The sequence below is a fragment of the Porites lutea genome, chromosome 7, assembly GCF_958299795.1.
Source record: "Porites lutea chromosome 7, jaPorLute2.1, whole genome shotgun sequence".
In the NCBI taxonomy this organism is placed as follows: domain Eukaryota; kingdom Metazoa; phylum Cnidaria; class Anthozoa; order Scleractinia; family Poritidae; genus Porites; species Porites lutea.
Genome location: NC_133207.1, coordinates 33,188,216 through 33,208,378, shown reverse-complemented (window position 1 = coordinate 33,208,378; position 20,163 = coordinate 33,188,216). Strand labels below are relative to the sequence as shown.

General features: G+C 39.8%; 2 protein-coding genes and 1 pseudogene across 2 annotated transcripts; 2 read left to right on the top strand and 1 right to left on the bottom strand.

Annotated features, from left to right (window-relative positions):
* Window positions 1-2,287: 2,287 nt before the first annotated feature.
* LOC140943627 (uncharacterized) lies at window positions 2,288-3,116 on the bottom strand (annotated as a pseudogene).
* Window positions 3,117-9,369: 6,253 nt separating this feature from the next.
* Window positions 9,370-11,802, top strand: LOC140944046 (galactosylceramide sulfotransferase-like). Its single transcript, XM_073393153.1, has 2 exons — window positions 9,370-9,551; window positions 10,417-11,802. Exons 1-2 carry the CDS (start codon window positions 9,427-9,429, stop codon window positions 11,528-11,530), a joined length of 1,239 nt encoding a protein of 412 aa, XP_073249254.1. The 5' UTR covers window positions 9,370-9,426; the 3' UTR covers window positions 11,531-11,802.
* Window positions 11,803-13,839: 2,037 nt separating this feature from the next.
* On the top strand, window positions 13,840-19,986 carry LOC140943890 (retinoid isomerohydrolase-like). The gene is made up of 4 exons (XM_073393006.1): window positions 13,840-13,930; window positions 15,638-16,166; window positions 18,556-19,267; window positions 19,552-19,986. The coding sequence occupies exons 2-4, from the start codon at window positions 15,659-15,661 to the stop codon at window positions 19,847-19,849; spliced, it is 1,518 nt and encodes a 505-aa protein (XP_073249107.1). The 5' UTR covers window positions 13,840-13,930; window positions 15,638-15,658; the 3' UTR covers window positions 19,850-19,986.
* The last annotated feature ends 177 nt before the right edge of the window (window positions 19,987-20,163 follow it).

The following is a 20,163-nucleotide window of genomic DNA, read 5'->3' as shown; positions in this document are numbered from 1 at the left end:
AGGTAAAATCGCGGAAAATATTCCTTTGGAACACTGTAAACCCACGCGAACTGCGATAGGCATTACGTCGCCATCTTGGAATGGACTTTTGGATCCGGAACAAAGATCACCCTAGCAACCAGCTTAGCAACCAGCTTAAACTTTATGGAAACCAGTTTAAACTTTGAAAACCAGCTTAACCACATGTGGAACCTTTGAATTCAGTGCAACTCTGCCCACGAATTAGCAGCTAACCTACGGAAACCAGTTTCAACCGACTTAACCTCTGGAAACTAGCTGAACACTTGAAGTAAACCGTTTGCACAAGATTTAACTTTTGGAACACGCTGAATACTTGGATTTGACAATGGAATTACTCGAAACCGGATTGACTTTGAACGATTACCTGGAGCTGACTTCAACTATATTTACAAGCGGATTTGACTTAAACGCATAAAAAACTTTCACTCTTGTTATTGTAACCCCTAGTTTAGATTGCAATTGTGAATCTTAGAACAATAAATAAACAGGCTGAAAAGGTCGGCCTATTAAAAAAAAAAAAAAAAAAAAAAAAAAAATTTACAGACTGCAGGTAGCTTCATGGCCTCTCAATGTGAGACTAGCAACCAAAATTAAGATTAACATAGTCAGAGTTTAAAACTCTCCACAGTATAATCTACCCGCTAGAAAGAAAAAAAAGAAAATCTCTGAGGGATTAAAACGCTAGAGTCACGTTTCACTAGCTTATGATTGTGTTTGGCCTGTCAACACCGAATTTCCTGCTGTTTGATGAAGTACAATAGCAGTGTCATTTCGTCGTTGTGATTGGCTCTTCCCACCGTCTACGCGCGAAGTCTCCCCTGGGAACCGTTCTAATTATAAATCTGCTCGGGAAAAGGTTGACTCCAAGGGCTTGTATGGTAGATGGAGGCTCCATTTGATGGGCTCCCGGTGATATGTATTACGTAAGAATCTTCAGTTGCGTGTTCTTTCTAAGTTCTTGAGGCCTTGCTTGCTGGACTGAGAGCGATATTTTTCTATATATTGGATGCCAAAGTTGGGATATTTAAAAGTTTCGATATACATTTTTAATGAACAAGATATAATTATGTTTTGTTGTTGCCGTATCAAGAAATGGCCCATTGTACCCACCTGAATTTGCCAATTAACGTTCAAACAATAGGCCCTTTCTTCCAGTTGACACCTGCCCAGACCGAGCCGAAGTTAAGCTGACTAACATTTTACATAACAAACTAGTTAAATAAAAAAAAAAACACCAATTTATTTTCAGGAAGAGGATCCACCACTGGTGAGTTATAAGTAATAATACTAATAATATTTCTAGGAGTGTTTTCAATTATAATCAAGCCCTTCGTAATATTAATTTCTATGATTATCGTAATGCGTCTTCGTCGTGCGTCTGCCAGTCTCCAACTTTTCGTTATGAGCCTCATGTTCATGTAATTACCGGGGATCTAAGAAAGACGTCTACTAGAAAAAAGGTCCAAAGTACAGGGAGCAGAATAATATCGATTGGCACCTTAACAACAAGATATTGACGAAGGCGGTAGATGATTACGTCAAGAATTGGAGTAAACGAAAGGGATTTCACGTGTCAGCTCTGGAGGAATAGTCGGAAACAGTAAAACTTATCATCAGCAACAGGATAAACAGTTTGCAACATCGAAGTTTTCTTCCTTGTCATAGAATCTTAGAAGACCCGCATATCAAGGCGTACTTGACAGAACTTCAAAGTAAATACGTACTGGTTCCTGCGGATAAAGCCGGCAACAACATCATTTTTGTTTGCAATTACTATTATATACATACTCTAATGGAGGAGCTTGGCATAAACTCGGGTAGGAATCTTAATTCTACATATGTAACTCAGGATCGTACAGTGGATGAAATAATACAGACCCACGCCACAACATTGGAGGATGTATTTGACATCAAACTGCAACAAAGGGAAAAAAACTTGGCACAGATATATTGGATTTCTAAACTTCACAAGACACCATATAGGGCAAGATTTATTTCAGGTTCAAGCTCATGCACAACGACTAGGCTTTCTAAATTAATTACTGAGTGTCTTAAACTAGTTCGCAGCCAATGCACCGTTTACTGCAAGACGATTCGAGAAAGGACAGGGGGCTGTAAAGTGCCGAATAGAGTACCGTACCAAAAAGAGTACGACGCATAAATTATGACAAATTATTCAATTTCTGAGTCGAAGCTGTGATAATAATCAATGACAGGCCTGCACGACTCACTGCGTTATGTTGTGGTCATTGTTATGAACGCTGCCTTATATTTTTGCCCTAACGAGCATGTCTTTAAGAGATTGTCCTCTCTTGTGGGATATAATTGGCGCATCTTTAAATATGCTTTTCAGCAAGGGCTGATTTTGTATTAAGTTCCAGTTTTGCATCAATATATTTTTAAGGTTACGCACCGATGGGTGGTATGTTGTGACAAAAGGCAAGATTTGTTTGCGAGTTTTTTTCTGTTGTTGTAGAGCCGACTGTCTTTTAGCGAAGTTAACTTCTGATAACGTTGTCTGTATCATCTCGTGGGGGTATCCGCGCGCAATGAGGCGCGATTTTAAAATTCGAGATACTTTCATCGAACGTTGTTTCAGAAGAGTTTGTTTTCAGTAGTCTGAGTGCTTCGCCTTTAATAAAACCTCTTTTCACACCCAGTGGATGGCTCGAGGTAAAATGTGTATACTGAAAGGTTTCAGTAGGCTTGTAGTGCGTACGGATGTCAAGGATCGATTCATTTCTGAAACGTTCTCCTTTAAAAATAATTGTGTCGAGAATTAAAGGTTGTCTCGTTATCTGAAATTTCCGCCGTAAATTTAATTGTAGGATGGAAGTTGTTAGCTTGTTCAATGAACAGGTTAATTTCCTTTTTGTCACTGTCCCATAGTGAGAAAATGTAATCAATAAAACGTTTCCATTCTATTGGTTTTGTTTTGCTTTGACTTATCATTTTTGTCTCAATATCGGCCATAAAAATGTTTGCAAATGCAACGGCCATTTTTGTACCCATTGCAGTGCCATGGGTCTGAAGATAATTGTTTCCAATAAATTGGAATGAATTTTCCTGAAGGATAAGTTGAAGCATTTCTTTGAGGTAGTGTGACGGTATAGGAGGGTTATTGTTGTGGAATGCCTCGTATGCTCTGCATACTGTCGTGATCCCCTCTTCCTGTGGTATATTTGTGTACAAGCTTGTTACATCCATTGATACTAAGATAGTATCTTGAGAGACCTTTGTCTTTTCTATGAAGTTTACGAAATCCGTTGTATCTTTTAGATACGATTTCTGTTTTTGTGCGATGGGCTGAAGTAGTTTGTCCACAAAAAATGAAACTGAAACTAAGTTTCTGCATTCGTTTTCGTAGAACAAAATGCAAAATTGTCACCTTTTTTGTCCATGATTGTCGTTTAGATTAAAAGTTAAGAAAAGGTACCTTTTTGGGAAAAAGAAGTCAGGTATTTTCAGCTTTCGAGTGAATGATATTTTGACGTCAATATTGTCCGCTCTTCATCCATTTCTCACTTTACCAAACGATGTTTTAAACCGCAAAAAAGGTACCTTTTTTTCGGTTCCAAGCGATCTCATGAAAGGCACAAAAAGGTACCTTTTTTGCAGCTGGAAGCGATATTGTCAAAAGCGCGAAAAAGGTCCTTTTTTGGCAGTTGGAAATGATGTTCTCAAAAGCGCGAAAAAAGTACCTTTAATAGTGTTTTCAAGCCATTGGAAGCCATTTAGAATCCCACTGATTGACAGATGTCAACTGTTTGGTGTCATTTTTAGGAATTTTTTGTCTGAATTGACTAATCCAGTAGTCAAGAGATAAATATTCCCTGTTTATTGGCCAGGTTTGAAACCAATTGCTGAGCTATGTGACACTGTAACACGTACAGTGTCAGGTCGCAGTTTTAAAATCTATCCCCCTTGCTTGATTTTGGCATGGGTGTGAGCCATCTTCATCAGTGTCGGAGTGAAGATGGAAGCATTGTTGCTGGTTCAGTGGTTACCAATGAATGACAGGTGTCAGTTATAAATAACCTGAAGAGAAGCCGGGCCAGTCTCTTGTGCATCTCAATGCTTTTTTGTTTCCTCGCTAAAATGCTTTACCTTAATGCTCCATTTTTTCTTTCAAAAAGCACCTGAAGTTAAATTATTTATATAATTTATATCATAGCAAACAAAAATAACCCCAAGACTGAAGTCTCTAATTTAATAAGCTCACTGAGGTGCAAACGGATGACATATGTCAATCAGTAGGATTTTGAATGGCTTCCCAAAAGCTTGAAAACACTATTTTATATTTTTAAAAAGGTACTTTTTCGCACTTTTAACAACATCACTTCCAACTGCAAAAAAGGTACCTTTTTGCGCCTTTCATGAGATCGCTTGAAAGCGACAAAAAGGTACCTTTTTCGCGCTTTAAATCATCGTTTGGTAAAGTGAGAAATGGATGAAAAGAGGACAATAATGACGTCAAAATATTTTCACTCGAAAGCTTAAAATACCCGCCTTTTTTTAACTTTTCACCTGATCGAGTATCATTAACAAAAAAGGTAACAATTTTGCATGTTGTTCTATGAAAAATGAATGCAGAAAGTTAATTTTTCTGCTCTTTTCAAGTAGCAGAGTTGATCTTTTTGTAAAAAAGTAGAATTGCCGGAACCTTTCACTGATTGAATCTAACGAAGGATGACAGTTGTCTTCGCTAAAAGAAACAAGTGTTCTGCTTAGTCCTCCCTAGGTAGGAATAATTTGTCTTATTAGAAGGCGCCAGTGTGAACAGGTCCTCAGAACCGGTTTAGATCGATCTCATTTTAAGCCATCTCAGTATGAACGGGGCCTAAGATTGTTTTTAAGAAGTCGTTTTGGAAGTAGTGAAAGTCGACCAAGAATGCATAATTCTGCAAATATTCCAGCAACCTCACATACCCATAGGAAAGTAAACAGTAAACATTTTCATGTAATTGCAATCTATAAAACTTTATTTTTCTCATGAATCGCATGGAGGGGGGTGAATAGGTTCGCGGATCGGCGGATTTGACCTTAAAAAGCTCACGGATTGTGGATTTCGGCGATAAATCGAGCGGATTCGCGGATTTGAAAAATACCGTGGATCGCGGGTCAGCTGAAAGTTTTGGACCGGTTTCCGGATTCTGTCAGTCTAGAAGTTCGGATTGTGGATCGGATCATCAATTTTCGGTCGGCCTTGGTTAATGTGCTGGTGTTTTGTCGGCTAACGTTCCACTTCCGAGGTTTCCGGAAGAGACTTTCTCGTGACCCGACGCATATACATGTATTCTGGCAACCTTGTGCATGGTTCCTGCATGGTGACACATGGTTCAGGTAATGGCGGTAATGCTAAGTGACCTGACAAGATCTGTGAATGCGTTCGTGTAAATTGTCTAAATTGCAAAGTGGAACTAGAACTATCGAGTGTGTAGCCTTTTACCACGAAGGTGCCAAAGGCGATTACTTTATTGAAAAAAATAAGTTTCGATGCTGCGTCGATTCCAGTCATTGAGGAAGTGTGGTGAACACGGCTACGCGAGCACGTTCGGTAAGTTTTATATTTGGTTTATACATGAACTGATATAAATTATGCTCTTCGAAGCTATTTCAGCTAGTTTGCTTGTCTTGATCGTTAACTTAATAGACCTTTTCACGGTTTCTGTCGCCATATTGGTTGAGGGAAAACACGGCAAAATTTACAATAAATGTATGGTTAAAGTCGGGAGTTTGATGCTCTATAATTTGAGGAAAGTTGACATTCTGAAATTTCTGTGATTTACAAACTAAAGATACTCCAATTGAAGGGCATCAGTTCGCTGAGAAGCGAGAAGTCTTACTTTTTGTTTTCATACAAATTCGTTTTCCCACTAACGGCAGCTCCATTTTACAGACAAATATCTTCTTGAAAATCGTCAAATTAGTTGTTTTACCGACGGGAAATCAACCTTTCTTGTTTGGAGTTTCCACTCGCTTTGGGAGACAAGTTCGAATAAACAACAGACTCATTTCGTAAAAGGTAAAGCTTCCTGCCAAGTGGCCCATACTGCCGGAGCTTATCCTGGTTTCCGTAGCATTAAGCAGCTTGGAATATTTCTACTTCCCGCTGGATGGGATGCTAGTCCATCGCAGGGTTACGCCCAGCATTATTTCGCCGGTACCCATTTATACACCTGGGTGGAGAGAGGCACTGTGAGAGTAAAGTGTCTTGCCCAAGAACACAACGCAGTGCCCCGGCCAGGGTTCGAACTCGGACTGTCCGATCCAGAGTCCAGCGCACTAACCATTAGCCCACAGCGCCTCCCACATTCATTTCGTAAGATGAGAGTTATTTTTCGTAATCACATCCGCTGGACTGTTATACTGGATTTTTGGGCCCTCACATTTAATGTTAGGATTGACAGCGACTCATGAACTATAAAAAAATCAAATTTACAAATTGATCGGTGAAATGATAAACTGGATTTTGCTCCTTATATTTAATGCTAAAATTGACGATCATTGAGTACAAAACAAACTACGAGTAAACGAAACTCTGTATTTGCACCAAAAAACAAATGCAGTTTGCCGCGGCTAACCCTTTTACCCGTCTGTTGCTAAGTGAAAAAGATTATGGTCTCAAGACTTTCAAGATTAACCATGGAAAATATTTACTGGTAAGCAAATTACCATGAAGTTGAGTTCTGCCTTTTCCGAATTTTGTGGCTCGACTAGAAGCATGTCCAAAGTGATGTCAGTAAGCAAATTTATTGAAAAATCTTTTACGCAATACCAGATACTTTCATTTTTCAAGCTTGCAGACTGTTTGATTAGTCAAATCTGTATTGTTGGAAGAAACATTATAAGCTCTGTCCTTAATGCTTAAGGTGATTCCCTAGTAAAAGAACCTAACACAGATTGTAGATGAAACTTTGGTACTCTGATGTAACAAGTCAAGAAGATGATAAAAAGGTAATAAAAAGTGGGGATCACCGTGCTCGTTTTGGCGTCACAATGCTGACAAATGTGGCTATTTTGGACCCTTTGACAAACGCCGCGCGCAGCCCAAAACTAGACAAAAAGGAAAGATTTTTTCAATGATCCATGTGGTATCGCACAGAATTTGACTTTAATGTATTGTTTATCCACTTACGTACCAGAAAAATGCCTTTTAATGCCCTTGTTTTTACTTTACGCTCCAAAGTAGAATTAAATTAGACACGCGCTATTCGACACGTGATAGCTCAATCCGTACAATTTAGTAAAATTGCCAAAAAACTGAACATAGATTTGTGCCAATTTTTTTCTCACCGAAAGGAAGCACTGTCCTTATTAAAATCATGAAATAAAAAATGGGGCTCACCGTACTCGTTTTTGCGGTAGAGCTGCAGAAAGTGCGCACCAAATGCATTTTCCTTGATTTTTGAGAGAGGACTGGGGCGTGCTTCAAAATAGAATTTAAGCAAAAGGTGGAAGAAAGTATTAAAAAATCCGTTTTCACAGAATTTACATCGAGATGTCACATTTAGGACACAATGTGATAAAGAAAGCGTTTAAATAAAAATCAAAGTGAATAAGCACAAATTAAACATCCACTATCGAGGTTCTCCGTGAGGAAGTCGAACTCAGCAACACGCGAACTGCTTACGTTATGCACATTCCCACCACACTGAGTCTTACCTCGACAAGAAACAACCGCAAGCAAAATTTGCAATAGCGTTTCTCTTCGGTCAACTTCATTTTAATATTGTTACTTCACATGCTCTTTTTTACGGAGGCCATCTTGTTATGCGCAGTAAGAGATGCGAAGTGCAAAACCAGGGAATCACCTTAACGTTTTGAAACTTGAACGAAAACTTCTTAAACATGAAGTCCCGCATCTGTTGCGATTACAGAACAACGATATTAAGTAATTCATTTTTTCATGCTACAACGCTACTTTCTTTATACCAGGAAAAATTTTTCAAGTAACACGGATTCGGATTTGAACAAAAATTAAGTCGGATCGACGGATCGGGCCTAAAAATACCACGGATCGGCGGATTTGCATACCCCTATTCACCCCCCTCCGCATGGCTCGCTTGCTCGCAGATTGTCCGACCCCTATTTGCTTGCTATGGCGTGCTGGCTATGCCATGCTGATGAGTCCTAACAAGGACGAAACAGCTGTCCATAGCTGCCGCAAGGTACTGGCCACACCGCGGAGTTGGTAATGTGTGCTTCAGTGCATAATTTGGTCTGTATTTTTGCTTAAATGAGCGTAATTTACAAAGTCTAGCATAAATTATTTGCATAATTTTAGAAATATACGAGCACTGCTAGTATTATGTTACTTTTTGTGAACACAATCTATCAGAGCCTAGTCAAGCCAGGCCAAGCTTACCGCCCACCCCCCCTCCACGTTCAGATTCATCTATGCATTCCTGCATGCGTAATGAGCAGTGACTGACTCATACGCGAGGTAGTTATGAAATGTTTACTATCTCATTTTTCTTGAATTTGATGCATATGTATTTAAGGCTATTTTCTCCATTGAAACATTTTTCAAGCTGGTCATTAGGCATGCAGGAGTGCAGATCCGAGTTCCTAAAACTCTCGCTTTCAAAACGAGGCTGAGGGCAAATCTTTCTTGTGAAAATGATCCATTTTATTTGCATGAGAATAGCCTTAGCCTCGCTTTAAAACGGAAACTGGAGTCAAATTGGTATTTGGCCTATTTGACACTGGTTGTGGCAAAGACGAACGGATTCAATGTTCAAATAATGGATTCATAAATGGCACATATGAGGGGACGCCTGACCTGGCGTGACCGTAAACCTTTGTATCACTTTTGTAACCCTATCTTTAGGCTGCGTGCAAACGAACGAAACATTGTTGACCAACAACTCCCGACATTGTTGGATTTTACATGTTGTGTCCGTTTGTACACCCCGTTGCATGTTGTTGGATGCTGTTACGTGTTGTTGCGCAAACTTTGAAACCCGTCAAACGTTTCAGCCAACAACTCCCAACATTTCTTTTGTTCCGTGATCGCCGAAGCGTAGCGCAACAATGTTGGATCCGTTTGCACAGCTCTTCCAACATTGTTGGGGCCACGCACGCTTATTATGCATGGTGTACAAAGACTTATGGGTTGTGTCCTTCCCACGATGCACTGCAGGTCCCAACATTGTTGGGAGTTGTTGATCCGTTTGCTCACCACTGCCAAGACGCACGCAACAACTCCCAACATTGTTGGCGCAACAATGTTGGGAGTTGTTGCGTCCGTTTGCACGCTGCCTTAAGGTTAATCAAAATTCACTTTTTATGCAAGATAGCTTCTCTATGAATCGTAATCTTTATTTTTATTCATCATACAGGGAGATCTGCAATTTTTCGCAGCGGTGTGGCTTGGGTTGAGAACAGGAACAAGAGAAAAAAATGCAAATAAAGATTAAATTCTTTATTGGCTATCTTTGGCTGTTGTCACTATCCACAATTTTAACTTTGTGGCTTTTCTATATGCGTTGGACACATGTGTGGCACAAGAATGCTACTAAACTAAGGTGAGCAAAACCTTACACGTTTTTAAATTTTCAATTTGCACTCCTTTTCGCTTTATACGATTGATAAGCGGCTTAGAAAAACATTATTTACATGGTTTTACTCAATCATTCCTCTTTGAGAGAGTAAAAATGCATCAACGAAGGCAGGACGTTTTTTCTTTCACGGTTATTGTTACGAAAGAAATTTTTAAAAGTGGCAACATGAGCGTAAGGTTTTAGCCCGTCTGTACCCCTTAAACTAGCTTAAGGAAGTAGATTTTACTGCGAAAGATTAGGCGACTAGTGCTAACGTTACCCGCCAGCGATCCGTCCTATCACCGTGTACGCCAACACCGCTGTTAATAATAAGCAACCATGGCAGCGAAGGCAGCGAGAATGTAACTTCAAATGGGAATTCGCGCTGTTTTATACTTTATCGCTTTCACTCCATCTTGTTTAATTTGTTGGCGATTTTTCTAGACTGGCATTTTAAAGCACTTCGTCCTCCATAAAATGAAAAATGCAAACGTTTCACGTCGTCGTCGCAGAATGATGTCAAAGGTGTGATGTACTTTTACGTTGTAGTTTTGCATAAAAACTTACTGCCTTTTAGACGTTCTTGTTTCCGTCGCCGTCGTCGTCGTTTAAGCTCCTTAACAGGTTTCTCAAGAACCTCCCGGAAGTCAGACCTGTTAAGGCTGCATATAACCTATACTCAGTTTACTTCCTTACCTGATTCAAAGAACAACACAACGACAAACACATGGTTTAGACAATCTTGTAATCATAATCCCATTCTTTCGGCCTAGGGCTAAAAAGGTAGGTCATTTTCGGATCTGAAACGACGGCCGTGAGCTACTTTCTTTCTTATCGATTACTTCCACAGGAATATAAGTTATCTTCATCCTACGTCAAGATGTGTTCCTTGCAATCACATTATGTTCCTTAAGACACATAAAACTGGTGGATCAACTATCGCCAACATCCTATTTCGATATGGAGACAGCAGGAATCTCACATTTGCTCTTGGGTCTGTTGCTCAAGGAGGAAATCATCTAGGCTGGCCACAAAGATTCCGCTTATCTAGCACCCTTCCTGTCTACAGACCGCTTAACATTTTGTGCAGCCATACTGTATTTAACAAAAAACCCATGAACTGGCTTTTTCCGCGAGAAATTAGCAAGTACGTAACAATTATTAGAAATCCGGTGGATAATTTTGAGTCTCTCTTCAACTATTACCAATTGGGAGAAGATTTAGGCCTAGGAGACGATCCTGTGGTTTCACTGGAAAATTTTCTAAAAAGACCGTCATCATTTTACAGTAAGGTAAAAAGAGGTATCCATGCAAGAAACCCAATGATGTTTGATTTGGGTTTTAGCCAAAAATATTTCCAAAATTATACAGCTGTTACTGAATACATTAACTTTCTAAACAAAGAGTTTGATTTGGTTATGATTATGGAATACTTTGACGAATCATTAATATTGTTGAAGCGCCTGTTGTGTTGGGAAATAGATGATATTTTGAACGTGAAGGTAAACGAACGACTAGACAAGGAAAAGGCTTCTAATCTAAGTGACAGAGTAAAGGAAAACATAAAACGGTGGAATAAGGCAGACGTTCTGTTATTTACTTATTTCAATGCAACATTTTGGAAAAAAATAGAAATGGAAGGTTCAGGGTTTTACGAAGACCTGTCTGCTTTCCGTAAGAGGAGATTGAAGCTTCAGCAAATATGTTTTGAGAATGGATCTGGGGCAGTGCAGCGGATTTTTGGGAGGAAAGATGTGAAGGGTTATTCCACTAGAAATGATTTAAATTCCAGTCTTAAGTTTTTGTGCAATCGCTGGATTAAAACAGAAAACAGTTACCTATATGAGCTGGGTAAAAAGCGTCAAGAAGAACTGGAATCAGATTTGGAGAAACAGACCAGGATTGATGACTCTACTAGTTGGGACGTGTCAAAAGATTTGCAGTACGTACCCGTAGAAACTTAACACATGGTAATTAGTTGGGATAGGTAGGAAGCATGTGAAGTCAGTGAAAAGGATTTGTTCGTTACTTCTTTATCAAGGGTGTTAGTGCGCATGCTCACCCTGGAATCCAACAGCTTAGATGACCCAATCAAATGGTAATTTACTACATGTACAGTGACGCCTCTATTGGGACCAAGGAAAGTTTCCCTTGAATAAAGGTGTTCTCTGAATGGTGGTTGGGCTGGGGTTTGTTAATAATTAACCAAATAATAAAATATTTTTCTTTTAGTCTGCCTCGGAATCTTGATGTAGTCATTATTTATGTGGCTAAATGTGATTTAGGCAAAATTAAATTTCAAGCCGATGCGGTCAGCGGTCTCCTCCTCAAGCGTACTTGATCTGTGGGGTGACCGCAGGGACCTTTTGCTTATCTCGTGACTTAAGTTGCATCTCATGCTGGCATTTTTGAGCTGATCTTTGCGGATTCCGGCCTTTAATTGCAAGATATGTCTAGCACTCGAAGCACTCGAAGTACTCGTAACAGCCAAGATGCTGCCTTTTCCGCGGCCAGCGCAACGGATAGTCCGTCCGCATTGGTGATTTCATCGCATCCTGCTGTCACCTCTCCGCAACTCGTAGCTGGTTCCTCTAGAGTTCCTCGTCGGCCATGCTTGGGTTCCCGGCCAGGATTTGAGATCTCAAGCTTCGGTTTTGTGGACCATAGGGACTGAATTTTCAACGCATTCTTCCGTGGCCCAGGTATCTTCATCACAAGGTAGGCCTGCCTTTGTTGTGCCGTCATTTGTTCGTACTTTCGCGCTCCCGAATCCATCGCTCATATCGTCCCGCGCGATCACCGCCTCACCAGTTGCGTCTTAGGCTGGCCTCGCTATAAATAGTGTTTTTACCTCCATTTCGGCGCCTATTCTACATCATCCCTTTGTGGTTTTTTCGGGCTTTACATCGATTCCCGCAAAGCTGGTCGGCCAGATCGTGGCAGGAAAGTTCGTGGAGCTCAACGAACTATCATCTTCGAACATTGTGCTTAACGAACCCGAGCCGCAATTGCTATTTGACGGCCGCTTAGTGTTGGAGTCCACCCCCAAGAAAGCCAAACTTTGTATCGAGGATATCATGACCTAAATGGAGGCTTTTTCTATTTACTCCCTTGTACTGACCTCCCATCTTCCGCATCGGTGGAAAGAATTAAGTCAATAAAAGTTGCTGATACTTCGCAGATACCAGCAATTCAGCAACCGAGTCTGGCTGACTTATGATCGGGCTTTCCGCGAGCGTGCGACGGTGACCAGTCTCACCGATTGGTCAAACATGAACGTGCAGTTTTTCAATTTCCACGCAGCGGGCGCCTCTACTCGTGGGCGTAGAATTTGCTAACGATATCGGCTGAGCCTGCCGGAGCTACAATCCTGGCCAAAAGGTTTTGGGACACCTCCTCGTTTTCACGTGTTTTTCTATGGAATTTACAGCTAACCTGCGATACACACTCATAAACACGGCCTTAACAAGATTTTCCCCCACCCCCACCCTCCCAACAAAGTTAAAGTCCTTAGCGTATGCAAAATATGTAAAAAGTGTTTGACTTGTAACACCCAACACTGTTCAGAGGGGAGGGGGGTCAACTTGGCAACGAGGTGTGAGCAGGATAAAATCTTTCATTTCTCGCCGAGAATGTCTAGTTTTTGTTATCGTTGGCTGTCATTGTTTCTAGCTCCACCTCTTACCTGTGATCTTGGTTGAACTTACATTCAAACACATTAGACACTATGGCAAATTCATTCAAACACTATGGCAGTAACTTGCCTTTGCTGGACTCGTATTTTTTCTATCGATTTTTGAGGTTGGAGGGAACGGAAAACACAAGTAAGTCAAGTAATATACAGAGCTAGAAGAGGAGGAGTCAGATTGTAAGTCATTTTAAAGTAAACGTTCCCAATATTTTGATATTTTATGTAAATTTTCTACGTATCAATCCTTTGGTTCGCATTTTTGGGTTGCCAATTACATACATTTTTGTTTCTTGTATGGTTATTTTTATTGTGTGCGCGCCTCTGTTGTCCGCAAGAAAAGGATTATACGACAACTGACGAAAAAGTGACTATAAACATCATCGTAGGCCAACACCGTCTTTCCAATCTAGCGCATGCCCTTAAATCCGTATGAAAAAAATGCCAACCTTGTGGCAGAGGTTCGTCTGTTTCGTCACTCGATGAATTTATCTTCAGACTTAAATACTCGCCAGCGCTCACCTTACTCAGCGGGACTTTATCGAACCTCTGTGGGACTGGGGAGGAGTGGAACCTGACTGGAAGATAATCTCGGCTAGGTAATCACAGGTGATCAGCTAACCAAAGACTGTGCACTAAACTATTGCTCCAGACCTAAGCTTAAAGGAAGGAACAGGTAAATTAGTGCAAGATATTTCAAACAGAAAAGCTTTGTTGAGGGTTGCGTTTATGAATTGAGTGACATGTATTACGTAAGAATCTTCAGTTGCGTGTTCTTTCTAAGTTCTTGAGGCCTTGCTTGCTGGACTGAGAGCGATGTTTTTCTATATCTTGGATGCCAAAGTTGGGATATTTAAAAGTTTTGATATATATTTTTAATGAACAAGATATAATTATGTTTTGTTGTTACTCACATCATCGTTACAACAAAGTTGAAATTATAACCGCCTGAAACAGGATGTTGGTTACGTAACCAGGATAATGAATGAAAAAAAAAAAAAACTAAAACAGTGCCCAAAGTGAAAGTGTTAGGTTAATGTCATTGACTTCCTGATTAAGACTAGATCCAGTTAATGTGCAAAGCTTCCAGTCCTTGAGTTTGAGTTGAAATTTCGTGGAGGCTAAATAAGAGTTCAAAGTCGTCACGCAGTAGAACAATGATTTGCGATAAGGTCCCGTGTTATGCAAATGTTAAAAAGATGTGAGAGTCGGAACTTGTTGGAAGAGAGGTTTTCGAAGGCATGGTGACATCAATTTGTACCATTTTGAAGTTACCCATTGACGGGCGCCGAGCAAGAGTCACTTGTTGATGACTAATGGTCCGAGAGCGATTGCTGAACCGTGTGAATATTGACTACTAGCCAAAGCATAACTTTCATAGAATATGAAAATGTTCTAAATGCTAATATTCTCTGTTGATTCGTTCATGATCGAATTTTACGAATCGATTAAGGCACGAAAACGTACATTAGCTAATTTCATGCACAAAACTTCTCAAAACTTCAAAATTCAGTCCCTTTTTAAAATTTAAAAGACATGTACCATACAGATTCATTATCATACCAAATTTATCCGAGAGTTTGAATTTTCAAATGATGTTTACAAGACCTTGACAATACCACCTGTCGCGTGCAACACCGTTAACTCAACCATGAAATAAGCAGCAGGCGTCAAATTGAACGTAGAAATATGAATATGGGTCAAGTAAACGTCGGTTTTTTTATTGGGCCTTCGGATGATTTTGCCATTTGGAGTAGAATGCTTTCTTGCTCCTTAACGGAAATCTTAAAAATAGTAATTTACTTTAAAGTTTGTAAAGGAACGGCAGTAGTAATCGACTTTGGCTTTAAAGTTGTACACAAACAACTCCAAGAAGCTCAAGCACTGTGGTGATCAAGCTTCATGCATATGTCATAACAGTTTACAGTCATAACAGTTTACAGCGCGATTCAGTGAAGAACAACAAAATGTGTCTTATAAAGCAAGTTCACTTTTTAAAAATCGTTCATCAGATAAATCTTTGGCAAAGAAAATATCATTACCTTGTCAATATTCAGACCGCGACTTAAATTTGACTTTATGATCTGAAACTAACATGTTTTCAGGTATACCTTTGCTAATTGTCAGTAAGGAACAACTTATGATGTCGGAGAACAGATTAAACCGTTTGAAACTGCGGTAGAAACGCCACAGTTTGTGACTGGCACCTACCAACGTTAAGGTGGAAAACCATTTTCGCCGAAAACCGTACCAAATTTCGTGATTATAGAAAAGTTCTCTGTTTGAAAGTTACTGTTCTTAGAGCATCAGAAAATTCTCTACGCCACCCCGCTTTTTTTATTCCCCTGTTCTGACTGATGGGAAGCCCACTCTATCTCCTTAGATTCTGTATTTCCTTAAAGTCATGTCTGCCGAACCAGTGGACCCGTCCTGCCTCTTCCAATCGGCTAACGAACGCCCTGAACCAATCAGTGCTGAGGTAAGAGGTACCATCCCCACCTGGCTAACGGGAGCTTTGGTTCGGGTTGGACCTGGCAGATTTGAGTGCGGTGATACCCCGCTAAATCACTGGTTTGATGGCCAAGGACTTCTCCATCGCTTTCACATAGAAGCTGGTCAAGTGACATACAGCAACAAGTTTGTGCGAAGCGACAGTTATGCCGATTCCCTAGAACACGGAATTTCGTGTCATCTAGAGTTTGGAACGTTTGTCCCTCCAGACCCGTGCCAAAACATCTTTACTCGCTTCTTCTCGCGGTTTTGGGGAGAAGAAGTTGCTCATGATAACACCCTTGTCAACGTGTTTATGATGAAAGAAAAAATGTATGCAACGAGCGAAAGCAACTTTATTTATGAGATCGATCCTATTACCCTGAACACCTTGAAGAGAGTGGACATCGCAGACCTTCCAGGTATTGACTATCTCCGGTTTGCTATAAGTGATTTTTTGTTTAAGGCGCTAGCTACACCGTTGGTTTTGTCCTGTTACAGTGTGTTGTAAAAAATGTTACTCATGCATACCTTGTTAGACTCTTTTTTGCTTCTTCAACCTTTGGCCATTCCCCAAAGGTAAACGCTTAATTAATACAGGTCTGTGCGTCTTGTGGATTTTCTTCACGCTTAAGAATTGTTGAAAGGCTGCTTCAATTTTGATTTGCTTTGAGAAGACTTTTTTCGATTTTTAGGATTGTGAAAGCAAGTAAAATCTGTGGTGACTGTAACGACAAATTTTGTTGTATATTTAACAATTATTCTTTGAAATCGAGGTGAATAGTGGCAAAATATTTACCGAGCCGCGAAAGCGGCGAGGTAAATATTCCCAAAGCCACGATTCACCGAGATTGAAAAGAATAATTGTTTTAGTATATAAACACGAAGTGATCTCAACAAAATCAGAGACGAAACCATTAAAAAGTACGATTTGATTGACAGATCAAATCACGCCACAGGTAGCCCAAGCTCGAAATATGAGCATCGGCGAGCATCGGCATTGTTGCGTAACATTCAAAATAAAAGGATTTGTATGGGAAAAAAACCTATCGTTTCTGTAACCTACGAAAATGAAAGAATTTCAGTAAAAAACAGCTTACCTTACTTAAAATGTGTGTTACGTCTCTCCTGTGTGGTCCACGGGCCGATTTATGGCTGTTTTATGGGTTTTTATGCAAACGGTTTTCTCTCTACACTCTTTTTATTTTATAAGAATGTTGTTTTTCCGGCCCAGGCTGAATATTCTTATTTTTCTGCCGATTTTAGGCTGAAAATATTCTTGTATTATTCTTAAATTATAGCTTATGACATTTCCGTTTTAGAATTTATTGGGGTATCAGTTACAAGTGTTTGGTATCTAGATCTGTGATCTGTGCTGAATACTGTACATGCGGTATTACATGTACCGTTCATCGAACGGTCATTAGCGTTGAACATTTTGCTATAGCTAGTGCAGGTTTTTTCGTATGTTGGCTAGTTTCGCCGTTCAGAGAAAGGAATAATTTTATACGGTTAAGTTAAAAACATAAAATTGTATTGTATTTACAGATGTTTCAACACACAAAATTATATCTATCCTTTTCAAAATCTCAGCCTCGGCTTTATTCTTAAAATATTCTTAAAATTTCGCAAATTTCAGCCTCGATATTCTTATAAAATATATTCTTATAAAAAAAAAGAGTGTATATAAAGGTTTACCACTTGGTAAACCTTGCAGAATTTTCAAACATGGCAATTCACAAGTTTATCATTTCGCAAACAACACCGTAATGGCTTAAATGGAACCGCTAAAAGTTTGAACTGTTTCCTTACCTGAGAAGAAAAGTAGAGCTTTGTTGTTTTCTGTTGACTCGCCAAGTTTATAGCCAAAAGGGTTTGTTTGAAGTGCTGACAAAAATTGAGGCTCGGTTGTTCGAGGTAAGACGTCGTCTTCCTGTATCATTCTTTTTCCTGTTTACTTGAAACGCAGAATTTCTGCAAACATTTCCTTTTAAACTTGTTTGTCATAAATAAACTTCGGTTTTTGGGCCAAAGTTTTCTTGTTAGAAGACACTGCATGAGTTTTTCACGAAACGGCTTCTTGAACGCGAATACACGGGAGTTGTAAACAATCTATCGAGCACAAAACTCAGCTACAGTAAATTGAAAAACGCCGTAATTTGAATCCTTCCAAGTCTTTTCTTACCTTAGAAAAGTCACCCTAGGATTTTGTCGACTTTTAGAAGATTGTTCTCTAAAAAAATGGGAAAAACACCGAGCTCACACATTATCCACTCGCTAGGAGGTGAATATTGTTGAATAGTCCGAGATAGCGAACCAATCAGATTGCTTAAATCACCAAGATCACTGAGTGTGTATATACTAATATAATTTAGACAAATGGTCGTTTTATCTCAAAGGGGGTTTTTCACGCTATTTGTTATCTTTTCAAAAACTAAAACGTTTTTCGCGTGAATAGAGCTCCAAAAATAATGGTCTAGTTTTGTTATTTAAGACTATATTTAGGGATTGAAACTCACTTTCCTGTCGTTTGTTGCAACAGATGGCAAGGATGTACATGGACTGAAACTTGAAAAGAAAAAGTTGGGCCAACGTATTCAACTTTTAAATGCTATGCCTGCAAAAACTATCAAAAAAATAATCATAGTTTCCGTGATGAAATTGTTTGACATCTTCTTCATAACGTTACAGAAGCAATGTATGTTTGGGTAAAATCATTAAGTAATGACTTAAGCACAGAATGAACTTAAGACATCAATATCCTGGTGACACAGCCGGCCTTTAAATAAAATGTTTTTGTTCCTCTTGCAGGTGATGCTACGATAAATTCGGCAAAAGCTCATCCACAAGTGACCCAGGATGGATCAGTGATCAACATCTCCGTGACGTATGGCAGAAACTCAGCTTACAAAATCATCCAGATACCACCTTCCTCGGGGAATGCGGGCGAGGAGCCTCTAGAGGGTGGAAAAGTGCTTTGCTCAATCCCGCCCAAAAGTGGTGTAGGGTACTTTCATAGCTTCTGCCTCACAGATAATTATATTGTTCTCACCGAACAACCCCTTATGATCGACATATGGAAAGTTCTCGGGCATCGATTTTCTGCTTCTAGTTTTGAACAATGGCTTTATTGGGATGCAAACCAGCTGGTCAGATTTCACATTATCGACAGGAAAGATGGCAACCGTGTGGGTGTCTTCACAGCCGAACCATTCTTCGTGTTCCACCACATCAATGCATTTGAAAGAGATGACAAAATTTTTCTTGATGCCTGCTGTTACTATGACAACTCGATTATAAAACAGTTGTACCTTCATAACTTGCGATCCCCCGAAGAACCAGGCCATAAAAAATTAGATGTCCCAGATATACGCCGTTATGAGATTCCTTTGGGAGATCTCGGAGATGTTAGTACAGAGAAAGCCCTACGCAAGGGAGGTGACGGGTTAGATTATTCTTTGCTGTATGCAGGACTTGAGTTACCGAGAATAAATTACGAAGAGTACAACGGTAAACCATACAGGTGGGTGGAAGATTCTTGGCTTTCTTCGGTAGAAAAAAAAAAGATAAATTAAAAAACGGCACACCCTTTACAGCATATCTAAGAGTGTTGACACGTGAACCATCTTCGAATGATAATCGTGGCGATGTTTATGCAGCGTTCATACCTTAGTATAGTGTTTAAACTTCAAGATGGGTTGAGCAGTGGTCTCCATGTTTTCGCGCAATTAAAAACTGAAGTATATTTAATGATCTACCTTTACCATTACCAAACTGAAACATGATTGTTTTCTTTCATACCGTCAGGTTTGTGTATGGCATGGGAATATTCGGAAATGCGCTATTCGAAAAGCTGATAAAACTTAATGTGGAGACCAAGGAGTTTGTAACATGGGAGGAGTCGGGTGGGTTTACTTCAGAGCCTGTGTTCGTCAAAGCGCCTGATGGGAAGGCGGAGGATGATGGCGTCATCTTGTCATGCGTGATCAACGTCCAAGAAAAAACTACCTCACTGTTGATACTGGATGCGAAAGAATTTAAGGAGCTTGGTCGAGCCGAGATTAAGGGGGTTACGCCAGCCACAATACATGGCTTATTTCAGTAGCAGACAGAAAAAACAGCGGCTCTTCTCCGAAGAATAACATATCATAACATAATTATCGCCCGAGCAAAATTATTCGCAAGAAAAGTAAGCTTGTAGACCTAGATGTGTATTTTAATTAGCGTTGTAACAGAGTTTGGAACAAATTACCCTGTCCAGAGTTTGAAGGATTCAAAATCAGTGTATAACTAGCTGTCTTACGTTTTCTTGACATTTGGTTGAAACTCCGTTAAGGAGTGTTTGATGGACAGGACATCATCATTTTCCATTTTATTTGTTTAGCCCTCTAGTTTTTATCATGCATAAATAAATCTTAC

What these genes read in the sequence shown, in the direction of transcription:
- LOC140943890 (XM_073393006.1), top strand. Translation starts at nt 15,659, where the DNA reads ATGTCTGCCGAACCAGTGGACCCGTCCTGCCTCTTCCAATCGGCTAAC. An exon ending in GGACATCGCAGACCTTCCAG is followed by an intron (nt 16,167 to 18,555) that starts GTATTGACTATC and finishes TTCCTCTTGCAG; the next exon opens with GTGATGCTACGATAAATTCG. An exon ending in TACAACGGTAAACCATACAG is followed by an intron (nt 19,268 to 19,551) that starts GTGGGTGGAAGA and finishes TCATACCGTCAG; the next exon opens with GTTTGTGTATGGCATGGGAA.
- LOC140944046 (XM_073393153.1), top strand. Translation starts at nt 9,427, where the DNA reads ATGCAAATAAAGATTAAATTCTTTATTGGCTATCTTTGGCTGTTGTCA. An exon ending in AAGAATGCTACTAAACTAAG is followed by an intron (nt 9,552 to 10,416) that starts GTGAGCAAAACC and finishes TTACTTCCACAG; the next exon opens with GAATATAAGTTATCTTCATC.